At 45.7% G+C, this 21,532-nt stretch overlaps 1 protein-coding gene across 1 annotated transcript in view; it reads left to right on the top strand.

Annotated features, from left to right (window-relative positions):
* Window positions 1-21,036: 21,036 nt before the first annotated feature.
* LOC135015403 (vomeronasal type-2 receptor 26-like) overlaps window positions 21,037-21,532 on the top strand; it is a 76,402-nt gene continuing 75,906 nt past the window's right edge. Inside the window, exon 1 of the mRNA XM_063952801.1 lies at window positions 21,037-21,098. Within this exon, the coding sequence (XP_063808871.1) occupies window positions 21,037-21,098 (62 nt within the window). The remainder of the gene's footprint in view (window positions 21,099-21,532) is intronic.

A 21,532-nucleotide genomic window follows, 5' to 3' on the forward strand; every position in this document is an offset into this window, starting at 1 on the left:
GGAGGGTTTTTTGGAAGGGACATCCTGCGTGACACTGCAGTGCCACTCCTAGATGTGCCCGGTGTTTGTGTCGGCCACTAGGGTCGCTAATCTTACTCACACAGCTACCTCATTGCGCCTCTTTTTTTCTTTGCGTCATGTGCTGTTTGGGGAGGGTTTTTTGGAAGGGACATCCTGCGTGACACTGCAGTGCCACTCCTAGATGTGCCCGGTGTTTGTGTCGGCCACTAGGGTCGCTAATCTTACTAACACAGTCAGCTACCTCATTGCGCCTCTTTTTTTCTTTGCGTCATGTGCTGTTTGGGGAGGGTTTTTTGGAAGGGCCATCCTGCGTGACACTGCAGTGCCACTCCTAGATGGGCCCGGTGTTTGTGTCGGCCACTAGGGTCGCTAATCTTACTCACACAGCTACCTCATTGCGCCTCTTTTTTTCTTTGCGTCATGTGCTGTTTGGGGAGGGTTTTTTGGAAGGGACATCCTGCGTGACACTGCAGTGCCACTCCTAGATGGGCCCGGTGTTTGTGTCGGCCACTAGGGTCGCTTATCTTACTCACACAGCGACCTCGGTGCAAATTTTAGGACTAAAAATAATATTGTGAGGTGTGAGGTATTCAGAATAGACTGAAAATGAGTGTAAATTATGGTTTTTGAGGTTAATAATACTTTGGGATCAAAATGACCCCCAAATTCTATGATTTAAGCTGTTTTTTAGTGTTTTTGGAAAAAAACACCCGAATCCAAAACACACCCGAATCCGACAAAAATAATTCGGTGAGGTTTTGCCAAAACGCGTTCGAACCTAAAACACGGCCGCGGAACCGAACCCAAAACCAAAACACAAAACCCGAAAAATTTCAGGCGCTCATCTCTAACTAGGATCCTCTTGGTATCGTAGGTCAATTCTAATTATGCTCTCAGGGGCTAATTCAGGTCGGATCGCAAATCGCCAGGGGGCACATGCATCCGCATTTTCTATGGGGGGCCTCAGAAAAATGTGGTCGCATCTGCCTGTCAATCAGGCAGAGGCGGTCGCAGGGCGGGAGGGGGGCGGCAATGCTCCGTTTTCAGGGAGGAAACGTAGCGTTGTGGGGGCAGGGCAACCTGAACGGTGGGCTGTGAGGCGCGAACAGGGGCATGTCAGGGGCGTCGTCACAGCAGCTGCGTAATTTCACACACAGTCGCCGTGACAGGTAAGATGGCACTGGCAGGAGTCAACCTGACAAGCAGAAATTGCGAAGCGATCGCAGTTTCTGCTTGTAGCAGGGGGGAGGCGCCGGGCAGCATGCTGGCCGCTCTTGTCCAGCGCTGGGCAGCCCCCAGCATGCGTGCAAAAGGATAGCAAATTCTGCTGATTATAAGAATTTGCTATCCTTAGTGAATTGGCCCCTCTGTGTGGTATGGTAATCTGTAGGGTGCTGTCTGTATTATATGGTGGTCATTTGGGTGCTCTCTGTATTGTTCAGTGGTCTGTATGGTTCACTCTGCATTATATGGTAGTCAGACACTACTATGTAGGGCAGCCTAGCACTCTCTAAACCACTTGTATGATGATAGGGAGAACCATCTCTCGGGTTAGTGATGTGGGGGGGAGAATGCTACGAGTATATTAGGTTAGTGCATAATGAACCCTTTGTCTAACCTGATTCAGGAGGTCCGCAGGATGAGGTGAAGATAGAAGTTTATAAATGAAGTTAGATAAAACACATTTTAAAACTGTATGTCAGATCATATAACTTTACATGATTTCTAAATGAATCTGATATCTGAACTAGTCTGGTGATTCAGATCTGATCACTGCTGTGCGTTTTTCCACAGCGGGCGATCAGCGATAAACTGCTCCGGACCAGATCAACCTGTTCTCATCTCACTGGAGGAGTAAGTCCTGGGCTGTGCACAGACTGCACACAGTGGAAGAATCATTCAATGGTGAGTGAGGTGCGAACGGATTTGCAGCTGTCCGCTGACTGAGGGATTTTTTGCAGCTCAGCGTACACATGCGATCGCACACTTGCACGTTGAATATACACTCCCCTTGGGCGGTGACTATCTGAATGTAGCACAACAAATTTAGGAGCCCAGTGATCAGGTTTGAATCACCCCCTATGTGTCACTGTTTTGTGCACATTGGCCCTCATTCCGAGTTGATCGCTCGCTAGCTGCTTTTAGCAGCAGTGCAAACGCTAAGCCGCCGCCTACTGGGAGTGTATCTTAGCTTAGCAGAAGTGCGAACGAAAGATTAGCAGAATTGCACAGGAATAATTTCATGCCGTTTCTGAGTAGCTCCAGATCTACTCCTAGATTGCGATTACCTCCGTTTAGTTCCTGGTTTGACGTCACAAACACGCCCTGCGTTCGGCCAGCCACTCCCCCGTTTCTCCAGACACTCCTGCGTTTTTCAGAAGAAAAAGGAGGGGGGGGGGGGGGTGTTGTTGGTGCACTGTCTCTAGCATTACTGATATCATACAGCTTAGCATATAATAAATAGCGGAGTTTAGTTATGAATTGATCAATGCATGCGGGGCTGCAGCTTCATGCATTGATCAATTCATAACTAAACTCCACTATTTATTATATGCTAAGCTGTATGATATCAGTAATGCTAGAGACAGTGCACCTACAACACCCCCCCCCCCCCTTTTTCTTCTGTAGAACTACAAGTCTCAGTAGGTAGCACTTCACATTACTGGCAGCTATAGGTGTGCAGTCTAAGGCCCCTCCCACTCCTGCGTTTTTACCTGGCACGCCTGTGTTTTTTAGCACACTCCCTGAAAACGCTGAGTTGCCGCCCAGAAACACCCACTTCCTGTCAATCATACTACAAACACTCGAGCGACTGAAAAACGTCGCTCGAGGTTGGGTAAAACTACAAAGTTTTGTGTGAAAGTACTTAGCACATGCGCGCTGCGTACCATGCACATGCGCAGAATTGCCACTTTTTCACTTGATCGCTGCGCTGAGAAAAACGGCAGCTAGCGATCAACTCGGAATGAGGGCCATTGTTTAGTTATTTACACCGTACTTGTGTGTCATGTAACACATTTTTATACTGTATATGATAATGCTGGAAGCTGCAATGTTATCAGCTGATAAATAAAATCAATAACTTTTATCTGTGATACAGGATCAATGTGTCAGTGATATTTGGCTTCCAGAAACTTTTGCTCTTTACATCTGGCCTCTGGTGTATTGAGCTAGTGGGACTGATTTTCACACAGTTTAGATCTGAAAATAATACAACATAATGTTAACTAATGTGTGGGGCGTTCCCTCAGCCTCCGCTTATTCTCCAGTGGTTACACTTCAGCATCTATCCATATCCATGTCTCACCTGGCTGCTCTGTGCCAGGTACATAATTACAGTGACGAGACCATGAGGTCATTGTAATTATACAGTAGTTGTGTGAAAGTCAGATCTGCAGAATAATAACAAGTATTACAACAGAAGGACATTTCTGAAAGTTCTCTTGGGAAATAAACACTGAGCTTTGATGTTAACCATCTGCTTGTCATGAAAGAGATACAGTCTGTGAGAAATATAATCATTTGAATGACAGGGTTATGTTACATACAGTAAGAGAGAATACTGATTTTACACACCCTGTATATGATCTGATAACATGCAATATGTAAGTTTGATACAGGGAAAAGTTATTTTACTGCAGAATTATGCTCCTGCAGACAGACTCAGATTAAGGGGGTCATTCTGACCCGATCGCAATCTGCAGTTTTCCGCAGCGTAGCGATCGGGTCAGAACGGCGCATGTGCCGGCGCATGGCCACCCGCCGCTGCGCTACGATCGCCTCTGCCTGATTGACAGGCAGAAGCGGTCGATGGGTGGGAGGGGGCGAAACGGCGGCATTTGGTCGCCGTTTCGTGGGCGCGGCCCGGCCAATGCAGGCGTGGCCGGACCGTGCGGGGAGTGGCCCGCAGCGGCTGCGTGACGTCACACTCAGCCGCTGCGGGCCGGGGAGCGATGAGTAGCTCCCGGCCAGCACGCTAAAGCTGCGCTGGCCGGGAGCTACTCTTGAAGTGCAAAGGCATCGCCGATGTGCGATGCCTTTGCACTTCTGCGGGGGGGGGGGGGCCGCACTGACATGCGGGGCGGACTAGCCCTATGCTGGGCGTCCCCCCGCACGTCTGAGTTCATGATCGTAGCTGTGCTAAATTTATCACAGCTACGATCAACTCGGAATGACCCCCTAAGAACCTAGGGGTCCTAGGCTATACTAGGATTTTAGGATACTGTTTGGGGTCTCCACTAGTCAGATCCATCCATTCCTATCTTTATTTACCCAATAATTGTCACCAAGAGTAAGCGAATTTGTCTCAATACCCTGCAAACAAAAAATTCACAAAATAAAATAAATTACACTAACTATTAACAGTGAATACAAAAAACAAATGTTGGGGGTTATTCAGAGTTGTTAGTAAACCAAAAAAGTTAGCAATTGGGCAAAACCATTCTGCACTGCAGGTGGGGCAGATGTAACATGTGCAGAGAGGTTTAGATATGGGTGGGTTATATTGTTTCTCTGTCTGCACATGTTACATCTGCCCACAGCATTGGGTATGGAATACCAGTGGCCGTGATCCCGGCAGTCAGAATACCGATGGCGGGATCCCTCCCGCCAGAATGCTGACGGCGGGACGAGTGGTAGAAAGCCCCTTTGTGGGATCGCTGCACTCGCCACATGTTCTATTCCCACTCTATGTGTGTCGTGGACATCCACGAGTGGGAATAGCCCTGGTGCAGCTGGCGGCATTCTGGTGGCCGGGATCCCGGCTTTGTTACTCTGACCGCTGGGGTCCGGACATTAACCACATCCCGCCCCACCTACAGTGCAACATGGTTTTTCCCATTACTGTGCGTTTCGGGTTTGCTAACAACTCTGAATAACCTCCATTGTTACCTCAAAATAAATCAAGTTCTACTATCTACGCAGTACTCTGTGTTTCCCAATAACCACCATAGAGTACAGTACATTGAGCAGCCCAGTGACTACCATATAGTACCTAGAGAGTATCATTGACCGCCATACAGTACACAAATCATCACAGTGACCACTATACAATACACAGAAAGTACAGTGCACAAAACATCCCACAGACCGGCACATAGTATGCTAAGCATCACCATATAAGGCTTAATTCAGACTGGAATGCTGTAGCGGCAACATTTGCAGTATGATGTCAGGTGAGATGTGCTCGCGCACAGAGGCTGCACTGTGCATACGTACACAGTGAGATGTGTAGGTATCTCACGTATGTGATCACCTCTGCCTGATTGACAGGGCCTGGGATGTGGGGCGTCCCTCCGCATGTCATAGATTTTGATCATAGATGTGCATTTTTTCACACATCTACGATCAGCTCTGAATCACCCCCATAGTACGCTGAATATCTCACTGGCTACCAAATAATACAATCAGCATCCCATTGTCCACTATACAGTACATTGAGCATCCCATTCTCCTCTATACAGTACATTGAGCATCCCATTCTCCACTATACAGTACATTGAGCATTTCATTCTCCACTGTACAGTACATTGAGCATCCCATTCTCCACTATACAGTACATTGAGCATCCCATTCTCCTCTGTACAGTACCCCGAGCATCCCATTCTCCTCTATACAGTACATTGAGCATCCCATTCTCCACTATACAGTACACTGAGCATTTCATTCTCCACTATACAGTACATTGAGCATCCCATTCTCCACTATACAGTACATTGAGTATCCCATTCTCCTCTGTACTGTACCTTGAGCATCCCATTCTCCTCTATACAGTACATTGAGCATCCCATTCTTCACTATACAGTACATTGAGCATCCCATTCTCCACTATACAGTACAATGAGCATCCCAGTAAGCATGAGATAAATTTTTGTGAACGCCTCACAATAGCATCTGCTCGTAATTTAATCTCCCTCCAACTTAATTTACTTCTTCAACTTCATAATAACAACCCCATTAAACATAACTAACCCAACTAACTTACCTCCACTATTATGCTGTTAAAATAAAAGTACAGTGGTCCTGTATGCTTTAAAAATACAAGGGTGCTGCTGATAAAATAAAAGTACACTGGCCCTATATGATGTAAAATATAGGGGTGCAGTGAAAATAAATGTACACTGGCCTTGTCTTGTATGCTGTAAAATTATAGGGGTGTTGTGAAAATACAGGGGTACTGGCACTGTCCGTGGTTGCGTTGTCTAGACCTGACCTTCACAACACTGTATGGGAAGAGGAGGCTCCTACCACCATTTGCACGCCCTCTGCATGTGCTGGGAAGAGCACAGCCAGTCCAGTTGCTGATATTGAGATTGAAGATGTCACTGTAGAAGTACACCAGGATGAGGAGGATATGGGTGTAGTTGGCGCTGAGGAAGAAGTTGACAATGAAGATTCTGATACTGATGTGGTTTGTTTGAGTAAGGTTCCAGTGGAGACAGTTGTTGCCCATGGAATGAAAAAGCCCATTGTCATGCCTGAGCAAAATACCAAAAAAGCCTCTCTTCGGTGTGGAATTATTTCTCCAAAAATCCAGACAACAGGTGTCAAGCCATCTGTTGCCTTTGTCAATCCATAATAAGTAGGGGTAAGGATGTTAACCACCTAGGAACATCCTCCCTTATAAGTCACCTGCAATGTATTCATCATAAAAGTCATTGTCAAGTTCAGAAACTTGGGGTAATAGCGTCCACTGACACCTAAATGATGGGGTTTGTTTGAATATTATTTCTCTGTGAGGATGAGGAGGAGAATGTAAACACTGAAGGGGGGGGGGTCTGAGGATGAGGACAATATCTTGCCACTGTAGAGCCAGTTTGTGCATGGAGAGATTAATTGCTTCTTTTTTGGTGGGGGGATTAATTGCTTCTTTTTTGGTGGGGGCCCAAACAAAGCAATCATTTCAGCCCCAGTCATGTGGCAGACCCTGTCGCTGAAATGATTGGTTTGTTAAAGTGTGCATGTCCTGTTTATACAACATAAGGGTGGGTGGGTGGGGGCGCCCAAGGACAATTCCATCTTGCACCTCTTTTTTTTCTTTGCATTATGTGCTCTTTGGGGCCTAGTTTTTAAAACTGCCCTCCTGTCTGACACTGCAGTGCCACTCCTAGATAGGCCGCGTGTTTGTGCCATCCATTTGTGTTGCTTAGCTTAGTCATCTAGCGACCTCGGGGCAACCTTTTGGCCTAAAAACAATATTGTGAGGTGTGAGGGGTTATAGACTGGAAATGAGTGGAATTGAATGACATTCAGGTTATACAGTAGGATCAAAATTACCCCCAAATTCTGTGATTTTAGCTGTTTTTATTTTTATTTTTTAAAAATCATCCAGATCCAAAACCAAAACCCGAAAGGGTGGTTTTGGCAAAACCAATCCAGATCCAAAACACGAGCGGGGATCCAGATCTAAAACCAAAACACAAAACCCGAAAAGTGTGCACATCTCTTGTTTTAACTGTACCTGTCTATAAAGCTTTGTAACAATGCCACACATTTTATAATGATCAGAGTTAGGTATACAGTATATGATAAGGCTTTATAATTTTATATACAGTAGGTGCAATTGTGAAAAGGTGAGGAGTGAATATTTTACACTAGAATAATTGTGATCTGTGCATGAAAGATTTATCATGCGAGGATGACGATGTGATGTGATAAAATAGCCTCAATCCGCGATGCGATAATGAATTACATTGCATGGATGTATCAATTATTGCATGCAGGGACAGAGCTTGTAAGAAAGCTCTGTCCCTGTGATGGTTGCTATGGGCAACATCACATCTTAAATAGAACTCCCATCTTAGTAAATTTACCCCATGGTATTTAGTGCACTGTACATACTTTTTTTTTAAATTCAATACTTTTTTTATTGATTTTCAACTTTTCACTAAGACATAAGTACAATAAAAAAAGGCACACACAAACAAAACAAACCAAAACACAACCCCGATTCAGGGAATATGCAGATTCCCAGTTCAATTAGGGTTCAGCTAACACAGTGAAACAAGTGCAGGCTTAAATTCCAAGACATAAATTATAAATTGGAATTAATATCGCATGTTAGCATGGATTTTACAGAGCACTGTATATTGTACATAGTCGTCTATGGCAACACAACATAGTTATTAATCAGATGACACAGCAGCAACACTGGCAAAGGAAAGGAATGGCCGACCGCGGGCGCTAGGGGACTACCTAGACAAAGAGAGGCAGCTCACCCAATATAAATCTAGAATCACACACCCGGTCTAACCCCCCGTTGCATGTCTCGTTTTCAACTCAGCCAGACACGGAGCCCTTAGTAGCGGGTGCTCAGACATTGTGGATTCCAGAGCGCGGAGACTCAAGCCATCTACCCCACAGGTCCTGATATTTTCTCCCCGCCTTTCTAGCTAAGTATACATATTTCTCATGAGAGGCCGTATCATTTACAAGTGAGACCCAGGATCGCATTGTGGGCGCATCTTTGGCCAGCCAAAGCCTGGCAATACACACCTTGGCCAGGCCGCACAGATTGATTACATATCTTTTGGCAGGGGGGTCCAGGGCATCCTCCTCCACAGCAGATAACACACATGTCGTCGGGGAGCATATCGACGAGGGAATACCCGTTGACACCAGGGCGTTAATAACACCTGACCAGAATACGGCTATCTTGGGGCATAGCCAGATAATGTGCCAAAAGTCTGCATCCAGGCTATCACACTTAGGACATCTGGAGGAGTGGGTACCCCCCACATGTCGCAAGCGCACCGGTGTCATGTAAACTCTGTGTATGATAAACAGTTGGATTTGTTGATATCTAATGGTGGTAGTGGATAATCGGGGAGAACACAAAGCACCCTCCCAGATCTCATCAGAGATGGCACCCAAGTCAGATTCCCACTTGTTCCTAAGAAGGGACAACGGGTCAGTATAGTGAGATCGAAGCATGCCTGTATAAATGTTGGACACCAGATGTCCACCTCCCAGGGACCGCAGGAGAGACTTGACCGGGGAGTCAGCAATCATTGGAGGAGTTTTGGGAAATTGTGCGTTAAGTGCATGTCTCAGCTGCAGGTATCGGTAAAAATGAGAAAAAGGTATACTATAGTCCTGTTGAAGCAGCAAGAAGGATTTCAATATACCATCGTTATACAGGTGGCCCAGGGATGTCACCCCCCACCTCCCCCACACCGCCCCAACCTGCAGCAAAGCCAATTCTGGGAAGCCAAAGGCATTGTCCAGAGGAGTATCCGGGTCAATACCTTGGCCTAATAGGATAACATGTACCTGTTTCCATACAAGGACAGCCTGTTTTATTATAGGGATCCTGGACAAGTTAGGGTTCCCACAGAGAAGCAACTGTAATGGAGTGCCGTCAGGGTAGACCTGTAAAAGCATTTGGGAGCATATAGTGAGACCATCTGGGGCATTTACCCACTCCCATATATGTGCCAACTGAGCGGCATAATAGTAAAATCGAAATATAGGGAGAGCTAAGCCTCCCAGCACTTTCGGCCTGGACAGAACGTCAAGTCTCAACCGCGCTCTCCTGCTGGCCCATATTAAAGAAGAGAGCAAACCGTCAATCTGTCTAAATGTCTTCAAGTTAATATATATAGGGGCTTGCTGGAGGACATACAGGAGTTTAGGTAAGTATATCATTTTGACCAAGTTGACCCTACCAGTAACAGTCAGGGGCAGAGTCCCCCAAATCTTGACCTTCGATCGAAGATACACCATCTGCGGCAAGACATTAAGGGAAACATAGGAACAAGGGTCATTTGATACCCATATACCCAGGTACTTAAAAGAATCTACCCATTTAAGGGGGGTATGAATCACTGGGACCACCGAGACCGGGCCTCTAAGGGGAGTAATGGTGGATTTATCCCAGTTAATTTTGAGCCCGGAGAAGCGACCGTAGTTGGTTATTAAGTCAAGGAGTTTAGGTAGGGAGGAAACATAATCATCCACGAAAAGCAATAGGTCATCAGCGTATAGCGCTATCCTGTCCTCTCTTGCGCCCACCCTAATACCCACAATATCTTGAGTTGCTCTAATCAAACATGCCAGTGGCTCAACAGCAATGGCAAACAAAGTCGGGGACAGAGGGCAGCCCTGCCTCGTTCCCCTGGATAGGGAGAAGGAGTCCGAAACAAACCCATTCACTGAGACTCTGGCCATGGGCAGAAAATACAATAATTTAACATAACTGATAAAGTTGGGGCCCACGCCAAACCTATTCATAGCCTCCCAGAGGAAGGCCCACTCCACCGAATCAAAGGCCTTTGCGGCATCTAAGGAGGCTATAACGGCAGAGCAGTCCTCCCCCCGAGATACCTGGAAATGAGTAAACAGGCGCCTCAAATTCACAGCGGTGGACTTGCCAGGCATGAAGCCCGTTTGGTCAGGGTGAATAATTTGGGAGATAACCCGGTTAAGTCTGGAAGATAGGACCTTCGCTAAAATTTTAATATCCGTGGGCAACAGGGAAATAGGACGGTAGGATTCAACCCTCCTGGGGTCCTTGTCTGGCTTAGGAATCACTATAATCAAAGCCTCAGACATAGACGGGGGAAGCGCGCCCTGGGCAAAAATTTCATTGAATAACTTAAGCAATTGAGGGGCAAAAAATTTTGTATGCTTCTTATACAGTTCCGGTGGGATGCCATCAAGGCCAGGGGCCTTACCATCGGGGGAGGCAGAGATCGCAGTCTCAATCTCCTCCAACGACAAAGGAGCATCAAGGAGAGCCCTGGAATCACTGGAGATACGGGGCAAATCGACTCCATCTAAGTAGTCACACAGTTCTAGTGAGGAACAGGTCAATTTGGAACTATAGAGTGCCTGATAGAATGAGACAAATTCCGCCACGATCTGAGGGGTACGGTCCAATACAGACCCAGCCGAGTCCAAAATCTCCACCACAGTATGAGAGGAGCGGTCACCCCTTGCAAGATTGGCCAAATAAGAACCTGGTCTATCCCCAGTAGCATATTGGACATGCGAGGAGAAGAGAAGTCTGTGCTGGGTTTTCCCCCACAGGTATTCCCTCCATTCACCCTGCGCATGGAGCCACACCAACCTAGAGGCGTCCAGGCCATCGCGAACATACGTCGTCTCCGAAGCAGTCACCCGGGCCTCCAATTCAGATTCACGTTTTCTAAAGGAGGATTTAAGACTCCCTACCCGCTTAATCAGTGTTCCTCTCAGAAAAGCCTTGAAAGTGTCCCACAGCAGAGACACATCCGAGGTTTCGTTATGCATAACAAAGAATTCTAACCAGCTTGCCTCCAAGGCGGATCCCTCACCCATATGCGTCAGCCAAAAGGGATTACATTTCCACACTGCTTGGCCTCGCTGACAGTTCAAATCAATATGTAGCGATATAGGGGAGTGATCCGAAATACCTCTAGTCTCATATCTGACATTTTGAACCTTGGGCAAAAGCTCCCGGGACAAAAGAGCCAAATCTATCCTAGAGAAGGAAGAGTGAGAGCTTGAAAAACAGGAGTACTGCCTCAAATCGGGATACTTCAATCTCCACGGGTCAACCAGACCCAGCTCCGAAACAGTGTCTGCAAATGGGGAACGCTTGGGCTGTGGGTTGGAGGATGCCGTGGACAACCTATCCAACTTGTGGTTCAAAACGTTGTTGAAGTCCCCCATACAGATAACAGCTACCCCAGGGGATACAGCCATAAAGGCAGAGGCCTTTTTAAGGACTTCATGCGAGTATGGAGGAGGAACATACATAGCCAGCAATAGTAGGGGGACGGAGTTAATTTTGCACTTGAGAAATACATATCTACCCCATTTATCCATTTGCACAGAATCAAGCGCAAAAGGAACAGACTTCCTAATGAGGATCGACACTCCCCGGGACGCTGCAGTATGCATGGAATGGTAAGCCCAGCCCACCCATGGTTTTTTGAGGGACATAATCTTAGTACCCAGTAAGTGGGTTTCCATCAGGCAAATTATATCCGAGGCATAAAGCTTGATCTGTCGAAGCACCAGGGAGCGCTTAATTTTGTCATTGATCCCTCGCACATTCCATGACAGAAACTTAACCAAAGCCATGGCAAAGCATTATTGTAATATTGCAGAGTACCCGCGGCCAGCCACCTCCAGTGAATACCAAAGGAGATACACCTGCAGTTAGTTGCGACATAAACATAGCGGAAATAAGCACATTGCACAGCGAAAAGTAAAAACACAGCAATAGTAACAGTCTAAAACAACCCCCACCCCCACCCCGTATACCACCTAAAACTAGCAGCATACCTGGTTCCCTAACAACAAAATACCCTAAATTCTAACCGTAACAGCTAAGGCAGAGAACACCTTAACATACCTCGCCAGTACCAAATAAGGCCAAATTCCTATAACCAATAGGGGGGCCAAGAATATAATGACTTTGAGACAGGAGAATCTCCCAGCTAAACTCAAATCAAATCCCCCCCCCCAACCCACTACACCCACCCCAATTAAATAACCGTTTACCCCTTAAAGACTTTATGGCAAAACAAACACAGAGAGTATAAGGCCTAAGAACAGTGTATAATTAACGTCTAACAGTCTCCCGTCTCCACAGAGCTACCCATTCCCAGTGAAGGCCTATAAGAGCCACAGAGAGCCCCTACGTGAGCACATAGCAAATAACTATACAACCCTTCCGAGCCTGTACAACAATAACATATCAGACATAGAAGAAACCGTATACTTGCAAGTATAGAAATCAAATGTATAAATTCAATCAGCGGCTAACGCCCGCCGTGCCGGAAAGCGTCCGTCCAACCACACTGATGCTTCACGAGGGGTCATAAAGAATTTAGTTTCTCCATCTGAAACTACCCGCAGTTTAGACGGAAAGAGCATGGCATAGGGGATATTCAGTTCACGCAGCCTGCGTTTCACAGGGACAAACTGAGCTCTCTCCTTTTGGACGTCGACGGCAAAGTCCGGAAAAACTGAAACTGGGGAACCGTTCCACTTAAGAGGACCCTTAGTGCGGGCCAGTCTCAGAATCACATCTCTATCCCGATAATGAAGGAGTTTGGCAATAAACGTACGGGGAGGTGCCCCTGGAGGTAGTGGACGCATCGGGACCCTATGGGCGCGCTCCACTGCAAAGTGTGAGGTGAATTCCTCTGTTCCGAATGCATCCAACAGCCAACGTTCAAGAAATTTTTCAGGGGTAGCACCCTCCTCTTTCTCCGGAAGTCCGACGAAACGGACATTATTTCGTCGCAATCTCCCCTCCATATCCGTCATCTTTTTATGTACCTCCGTCATCTGAGACTCCAGAGCAGAAGTGCGTCTATCGAGAGGCGTAACCGTATCTTCCAGCGTGGAGATGCGCGTCTCCACTTCACCGACCCTCTCCCGCACCCGCTGGAGGTCGTGGTGTATGATAGATAAGTCCGCCTGGACCTGACCGATCCTGTCGGCCAAGCGGGCTTCACTGGCCGTGACCGCATCCAGCACCTTTTGCAAAGCAGAATCGGTGGCCTCTAGAGATGAGGAGCTCGCCGACGGAGAAGGCGGCGCCGAGGTCGACTGCACCCCACCTCCCTGTTGGGACCGTGTCGGAGGATTTCTGGCAAACTTCTCTAACTTCGCCGCAGCCGCGGCAGATTGATGCGGTTTGACCATTATAGCCGAGCGGACGGCAGATGGCAAGAAATCACAGTAAAAAGTATAGCACAAACTGTCCAGGGGCGGCCAAATAATAACGCAGTGCAGTATATCAGAATTGCCCAGTCGCTGCCCGCGGGTAAGTGTAGTATATCAAAACTGTCCAGTGAGCATATAGCGTATCAGAATAATCAGCCTCCGCCAGCCCAGGATGATAAATCACGACAGGATATTCCTCAGCATGAGGGACACATGCAGCGTGGATCTTGGCCAGATATGCCTTGTGGGATACTGAAACAGAGCAACAAGTAGGCCCTTCAGGGGTTAATATATCACTTCTCCCGGTCCCTGTGCGGAGCAGAGCACAGCAAGGCAGCACTTGTATTGTACCCTGTCCCTATGGGAAACAGAACAGGGCAGGACAGCAACTATATTGTGGGGAGGGCACAGGCACTTATATCCCACAGCTGTGCCGTGTACCTCTTCCCCCAGCAGCAGAGTTCAGGAGGTCAGAGCGGGAGATTACAGGCTGACTGGGGCCGCCGGAGCAAGCGGGGAGAACGGCAGCGGGTCACGTGTCAGCGCCGCGGCCGGGGACCGCTCGAAGACGCTCCCAGCACAGACAGAGCAAGGGAGGAGAAGCGGCTGTTACGATCTCCCCGGCAACGGCAGAGGGGGAGCCGCGGACTCCGGTGCAGGCAGCGCTCAGACGGGAGCCGGGTGCAGGCGCTCAGCGCGGGGATGGCGGCACCTCACGTGGTCCAGCAGGCCCCGGACCTCCGCACACTGGAGCCGCTCTGCCACTGCGGATGGGGCACAGACGGGTCTCAGAGCAGCACAGGGGCACCTCCACCCTTCCCTGCAGGTATTGGGGCGGTTTGCAGGCTCAGGGGGGGGACACAGGATGGGATTCCAGGATGTTGTAGCTGGAGAGACACACAGCCTGTGTGCTACTCCATGTCCTCCAAAGCCACGCCCCCCCACTGTACATACTTTAAAGTTAATGAACTACATTATTCCTTTCACACATTAGTTGTGTCTGCATACACTTATTTCATTTTTACTCTATTGCTTTGTCTACAGGACTTGGATGCTCACAAGCAGTAACACAGCAATTGACAAGTGTTTTAACACATTTGTTTGCATCTGTGTCAATTATTTTTCTCTCTCTCTCTGTCTGACCATTGGTCACCACCTGTTTGTACAGTATGCAGTACAGGACTGTATATTAACATTACGGTCGTCACTGACCATTTGCCAGAGCTTGTACTGTAGATCAATCCACCGCTATTCGATCTAAAGTACTGGATTAGTGGAGCATTAGCCACCTAGTGGTGGAGATGTGTATTGCATGCTGAGTATGTAGATATGCCTCAAAGCGCCTGTCCGTGATTAAACTCAGCAACCTAAGCTATCGCCTAGGCATGACTAAACCTCTGTTTAGGCGGAGAAACATCCAATATCATGGAGGTTCCATCTGTATCTATCACCCACTTGGACAACCCAAAAAGTTTCTGGAATATTTTTCTGCTTGGTTCCCTCACTGCTTATCCTCTGACATCTCCACAATCATTATGATTTCAATATCACTATTGACAGTCCACAATCTCCCCATGCCTCCAAACATCTCTGTAAACTCCTCTCTTGGCCTCTCACAATGGACTGACTCCTCTACTCATCAGGATGGCCACTGCCTTAATCTTGTATTTATCAGAATATGCTCTGTTTCTGAACTCACTAACACTCCTTTCTCAGATCACAACCTTATCACATGCATGCTCTCCACCATTACTTCAAACTCAATGTCACTGAAGTTCTCCAATGCTCCTTTTACCCACAGAAATATTAATGCTATTAATTTTTAACAATTAACTACCTCTCTGCAACATCTGTGTCACCAATTTCTACATTCACCTTTCCTGAGACTGCTGTATCACACCTTAACCAAACGCTAGAGACAGAACTCGATGAAGAGGCTCCGGCTACCCATCACACTCCACGTAGACTTAGATGTCAACGGTGGCACTCTAAATTCTAAAGACACTTACAAAAATTCTCATGTAAAGTAGAGCATCAGTAGCATAAATCTCATAGTTTAAGTAACTTTCTAACATATAAGACCACTTACCACTCTTATCGTAATGCTCTGGACTCTGCCAAGCAAACATATTTCAATTATCTCATCTCTGATCAAGCCACTAACCCCAAGCGACTTTTTAATACATTTACCATACTCTATCAGTGCCTATTTTAAGGACACAATTTATAAGATCTGAAATGTAATGGTATACTTTTCCACAGCCAGTAACCTGTTCAATTCTCTTCCTGAACCCTCTAACATCTTCTCTTCATTTGATCCTCCCACAAGTGATGAAGTATCTACACTCTTCTTATATACCTACTTTACTACTTCTCCTCATGATTCTATATCCTGACAAATTAATAAAGCTCTGTCTTCTGTCCTCATCCCAACCTTAACTAAAATCTGTAATCTCTCTCTGTCTACTGGTATCTTTCCTTCTCTGTACAAGCAGGCAGCGATTACACCCATTCTAATAAAACAAACTTCTGAGCCTAACTCTCTCTCAAACTACCGTCTCATTTCTCAGCTCCCGTGCCCCTCCAAGCTACTCGAGAGACTTTCCTACACTTGCCTAAAACAATTTCTTAACTCACACAGCTTACTGGGCCCACTTCAGTCAGGATTTCATGCCCAACACTCCACAGAAACAGCACTGACTAAAGTAGTGAATGATCTGGTCACTGCTTAATTAAAAGGCCATTACTCACTGCTTATTCTCCTTGATGTCTCTGCTGCTTTTGACACTGTTGACCACTCTATTCTCATACACACACTACAATCCCTAGGTGTTCTGGACCTAGCCCTCTCTTGGTTCTCATTTTACCTATCTAAACACTCCTTCAGTGTTCATTTATCTGAATCCACCTCCTCTTCGCTAACTTTCTCAGTTGGAGTACCACAAGGCTCAGTCTTAGGTCCTCTGCTTTTATCAATCTATACCACATCTCTTGGCAAACGAATCTGCTCTTTTGGATTTTAGTACCATCTGCATGCAGATGGCGATGCAGTTAATTTGCCGGCTGTCGGGATCCCTGCGGTCAGGATTCTGATGCTTGAATCCCAATAGCCATCAATGTTGACAGCCAGAGTCCATAGAGTGGGAAAAGAACCTGTGGTGAGTGCAGCAAGCCACCAAGCCCACAGCATAGCAAGTGCAGCGAGCCCGCATGGAGACTCTTTGTGCTTGCCCTGCTGCTGGCATGCTGGCGGCTGGGATGCCATTTTCGGTATACTAATGGCCGGTGGCTTGTAAATCATACTGATCTCTGCAGATGATACTCAAATAAACCTATTCTCCCCAGATTTGTCACCATCTGTATTGGGCCTTGTCACTGAATGCCTTTCTGCCATTTCATCTTGAATGACATTTCACCACCTCAAACTTAATATTTCCAAAACAGAATTAATTATATTTCCACCTGTTATAGTAGTTATCAACCTGATATCTCTATCACTTTTGATAACTCAGCAATCAACCCTACCCCACAAACCTGCTGCCTTGGTGTCATTCAGCAGATCAAGGAACAGCAAAAAGTCATCCATAGCTATTCAATAAGCCATGACATTGAGAGAGGAGGGGTAATGTTCCTTAGCCCGGCACAGTGGAGAGTAATTTATGTCTTGTGCAAGGTGCTCAAACCCTTTGAAGTAGCCACCTGTGAAGTGAGTGCTGACACTGCTATCTTGAGTAAGGTGATTCCCCTAATTAGACTTTTGGAAAATCAGCTGGAGAAATTAAAGGAAAAGATTAAACAAAGCAAATTTGCAAAGTATGCCGGGCTTGTAAATCATGTACTTTATTCACATGGCCATGATTCATGGGTTGCCAATACCTTGAAATATGATCACTACATTTTAGCAACCGTGCTTGATCCTAGGTTTAAGTCATATGCTGTCTTTCTTTCCAACTGATAAAGATCTTAAGAGTTGCAAAGAGCGACACATGGCACTACAATATCTCATTCAGTTTCTCAAAAAAAACTCAGCTTTCCCGAAATACCCAGTTGTGATGCAGATAAGTCAACACAACATTTTGATATCTGGTCGGGTCTAAAAGAGTTGCCCAACTTTAGTGACTCCTCTACCGTAACACCATCTGATATGGTCACCATCCCAAAAAAATGGTGGAGGATTATTTTTATGACACTGTACAAATAGACCTGTCACAGAGTCTCTTCGAGTACTGGAAGGAAAAATATTCAATTTGGAGGGCCTTTTAAAACTGGCTTTGCACAACTTAAGCTGCCCACAATCCAGTGTGTACTTTGAGAAATTTTTCATCACAGCTGGGAATCCTTTGAGCAAACAACGTAGGAGGCTACTTCCTCAAAATGTGTAAAAGATGTTCATCAAAATGAACTGGACATTTCATGAGGAAGGCCTTTCCCAGTGATTATGTCAAAGTCCAGAGACTTCTATAATGGTGGATTTCAGCGAGTATGAATTAATATTGAGAGGATGATTTACACACAGATGAGGGTGAGGACGGCAATGACAATGACATCTTGCCACTGTAGAGCTGTTGATAAGTGGATTATTAGCTTGTTTTGTGGTGGTCCAAACAAAACCAGCACTTTAGCCACAAAAGTGTCTGTCCCTGTTGCTGCTTGATTTGTTAAACTGTGTATGTCCTTTTTAATATCCAACATAAGGGTGGGTGGGAAAGCCCAAGGACAATCTATCTTGCACCACCTTTCATTTCTGCCACTGCTGTGTGGTAAAGTTTCATAGATTTGCTATAATTTGCCGTTTGCTTGTGCTGTTGCTCTGTCACTTAGAAACAAGCCAGCTCACTGCAGCCTTTGGCCGATAATGGTGAAAACAATATTGTGAGCTATAAGGTGGTCAAAATTGAGTGGAAATGATTGGTTAGTAATGTTATTGAGGTTAATAATAGGCTAGGAACAAAAAAAGGCCTAAATTATGTAATTTTAGCTTTTTTTTGGTCAATTAAAAAAAAATCAAAATCCAAAACCCGTCACAATAGTTTGGCATATCCAAGGTCCAGTGTAATGGCTGTGAGGGGAAGCAGTCGTCTACCTGCTCTTGCCTGGCAGGAAATTAAAATTAAATAGTAAAAGTTACACACATGAGAGGCAAGAGTGCTATATTGTTTGTGCTCCTGTTGAGCTCCAAAGCTTGAAAATCCATATTGCCTCTCCACTGGTCATGATGGGAGTCACAGCAGCCGACACGTTTCAAGCCTAACTGGTTTCTTTTTCCAGGCTAGCTGGAAGGGGGAGTGAGCAGTGTCCACCATGCAGGGGTGCTGGCAATGTGGGATTGCAGGCAGCAGGGGGGTGCTGGCGGTGTCCTCAGTCCAGAGGGGCGGTATCTTCTTACTGCTGTGCCCAACTGCTCATTGAAGTCTATGGGCAAGCACTTATTGGCTATTTGCTGAGAGCCATGACAGATGCCTCCCTCAGCGGTGAGCCCATTGAATTCAATGGGACTTTGAAAATAGGCGCCCTAACCAAACCCGTGAGATCCAACAGTGGGATTGCAAGGTTTTACCTCATTTTGGGATCTGGATCCTAGAAGTTTGTGTGGGCTTGGTTCTTTGAGTACAGAGTCCGCTCATCTCTAGTAAATATCATTTTTGTATTATTAACATAATATTTGCATTATTCTAATATTTTTATAGACAAAACTCACCACCAAATCATATATATTTGTGAGTAAATCTGGCACTGATACTATCCAGTACTTACTAAACCACTGACCTCACAGCACTTCACTGGAGGTGTTATCACCTTGACTTGTATGTACTGTAGATACAATGGGGCTTATTCAGTTGTACACAAGTCCATTTTGCAGAGGTGGTTTTGTTATTTTGCACACTGCGCATGCTCTGGAGGTGAGTCTATGGGTGATTGATAGACATATGGATCTCCAGATATGGCTGAATAGGTGTACCATGGTAGAACTGGGGCATAGACATGGAAGTTAGGTTTTGTGAGTGCATGAAGCAGTATTTGCAGGCTATGCTGAGTAATTGGTAGGCTTATATCCATCTTACTTTAGGCACATTTATCGCACCTACTGTAGTATAGAGCTGGTAAAGGTGCACAATGGTAATGCAGATGGTTGGATATCATCATTGTGTGCAATTCTGAATCAGCCCAAAAGGCCACAGTTTTGAAGGCCTATTTTAACTTTTAAGTTGAGGTCACAAAATCATGCTTGCCTCCTCTCCTGGAATGGCCGTGAGGTTCCTGGATCTCGGTGGTGCTCCCAGCTACACAGAAGAGTATTGAAGTCTCTCAGATCCTGCCCGTATCTGCCCAGCGCTGTCCACTTAATGAGTTAAGTGGGTGGTCTGATGGTAGCCAAAGATTTAACTTGCACTTAATCACACCTTCATAACCATGCCCTCTGCTTCAAGTCACCATGCCCCACTAGACCTCCCTCATTCCTCTACCTCCTTGCTGTGCTGGTCAGGGCAGCAAGAAAGTTTGCAAGTTTGCACAAAATTTCTGTCTTCTCTAAATTAGCTCCAAAGTGACATAATAAAGTTTTATTTAATATATTTCAAAGAATAAGTAAGACAATAAGCTTTCAAATAAAACTTTTTCATGTGGAAATAATATAACAAGTCTAATTGTGAGGTGGCCCTTCTGTTATTTCTATCTTCCTGCTTGTTTTTCATGTACGGTAGAGTAAGTATAGCTCTTATTGTTCTTAGTGTATGAATATACCCAGTTACCATATAAAAACCTCTCCCAGTCTCATCTCTTTCCAGACTGCTGAGTCCAACATTACATACATGGCACGGTCAGTGCGGAGCCTGCATGGAGAAGACACAATCTCTTTAATGTGCCAGATATGTAGCAACAATTTAACAATCATATTGCTGAAATTATTCTGGTTCCTGGTCCTGTGCATTTCAGCCTGCAAATCTGTCCCATGGACCCCAGCACCTGGCTGTCATCTTACTCTGAAGAAATATCTGTTTGAATACAAACATTTCAAGGAAGGAGATATAATTATAGGAGGAATATTCACTGTGCATTCTCTATTAACACAATTGTTCCATGAAGATAATATCTACACTAATCAGATGTGTACAATGTAAGATCTGCTGATACGCCTTTACTTCTATTTAAAAAAATAGTAAATAAATCTGTCTGAGAGAAGAGTATCAGTGCATAAATTCATAATTTGAGTATTCCGTACCATTCTTAACATGACCCTCTCCAGGTGTGACACAATGCTCTGCTTCTGGACTTTTAATCTATGATTGCCGGCACCTGTTTTTAACAGGTTAAAGGATAAGAAAGGTGTTTCACCACAGGTGATGTCAATAATAAATGAAGAGAGGATTCCAGGAGCAGAGCGATTCTGTCCCTTCAGGAGAGGGTCATGTTGGGAGGTATGGTGTTCTGTTATCTTTTATCTGAGCAGGTTGCAGTATTACAAGATGGCGCCGCAGATGGCTGCCTCGGAGCAGTGCAGCTCAACCAAATTTTCCCTTCATGTCTGCTGCACTGTAAACCGAAAACAAAGTCCTAGTATATGCAAGTATACCTGGCCAATAAAGCTGATTCTGATATGATAGCAATAGTTAATAGTAATGTTGTACAGTACATCACCTATGAATAGTTTACATTCTTAGGATTAAACAAATGTAAAACATTTTATTACATAAAGCAGAGGTTCTCAAACGCGGTCCACAAGGCACCCCAACAGTTCAGGTTTTAATTTATCCATGCTTGGCCACAGGTGTCTTAATTAGTACCTCAGTCAATTTAATTTAACCATCTGTGCTGAGCAATGGATATACCTAAAACCTGGACTATTGGGGTG

The sequence above is a fragment of the Pseudophryne corroboree genome, chromosome 1, assembly GCF_028390025.1.
Source record: "Pseudophryne corroboree isolate aPseCor3 chromosome 1, aPseCor3.hap2, whole genome shotgun sequence".
Lineage (NCBI taxonomy): Eukaryota > Metazoa > Chordata > Amphibia > Anura > Myobatrachidae > Pseudophryne > Pseudophryne corroboree.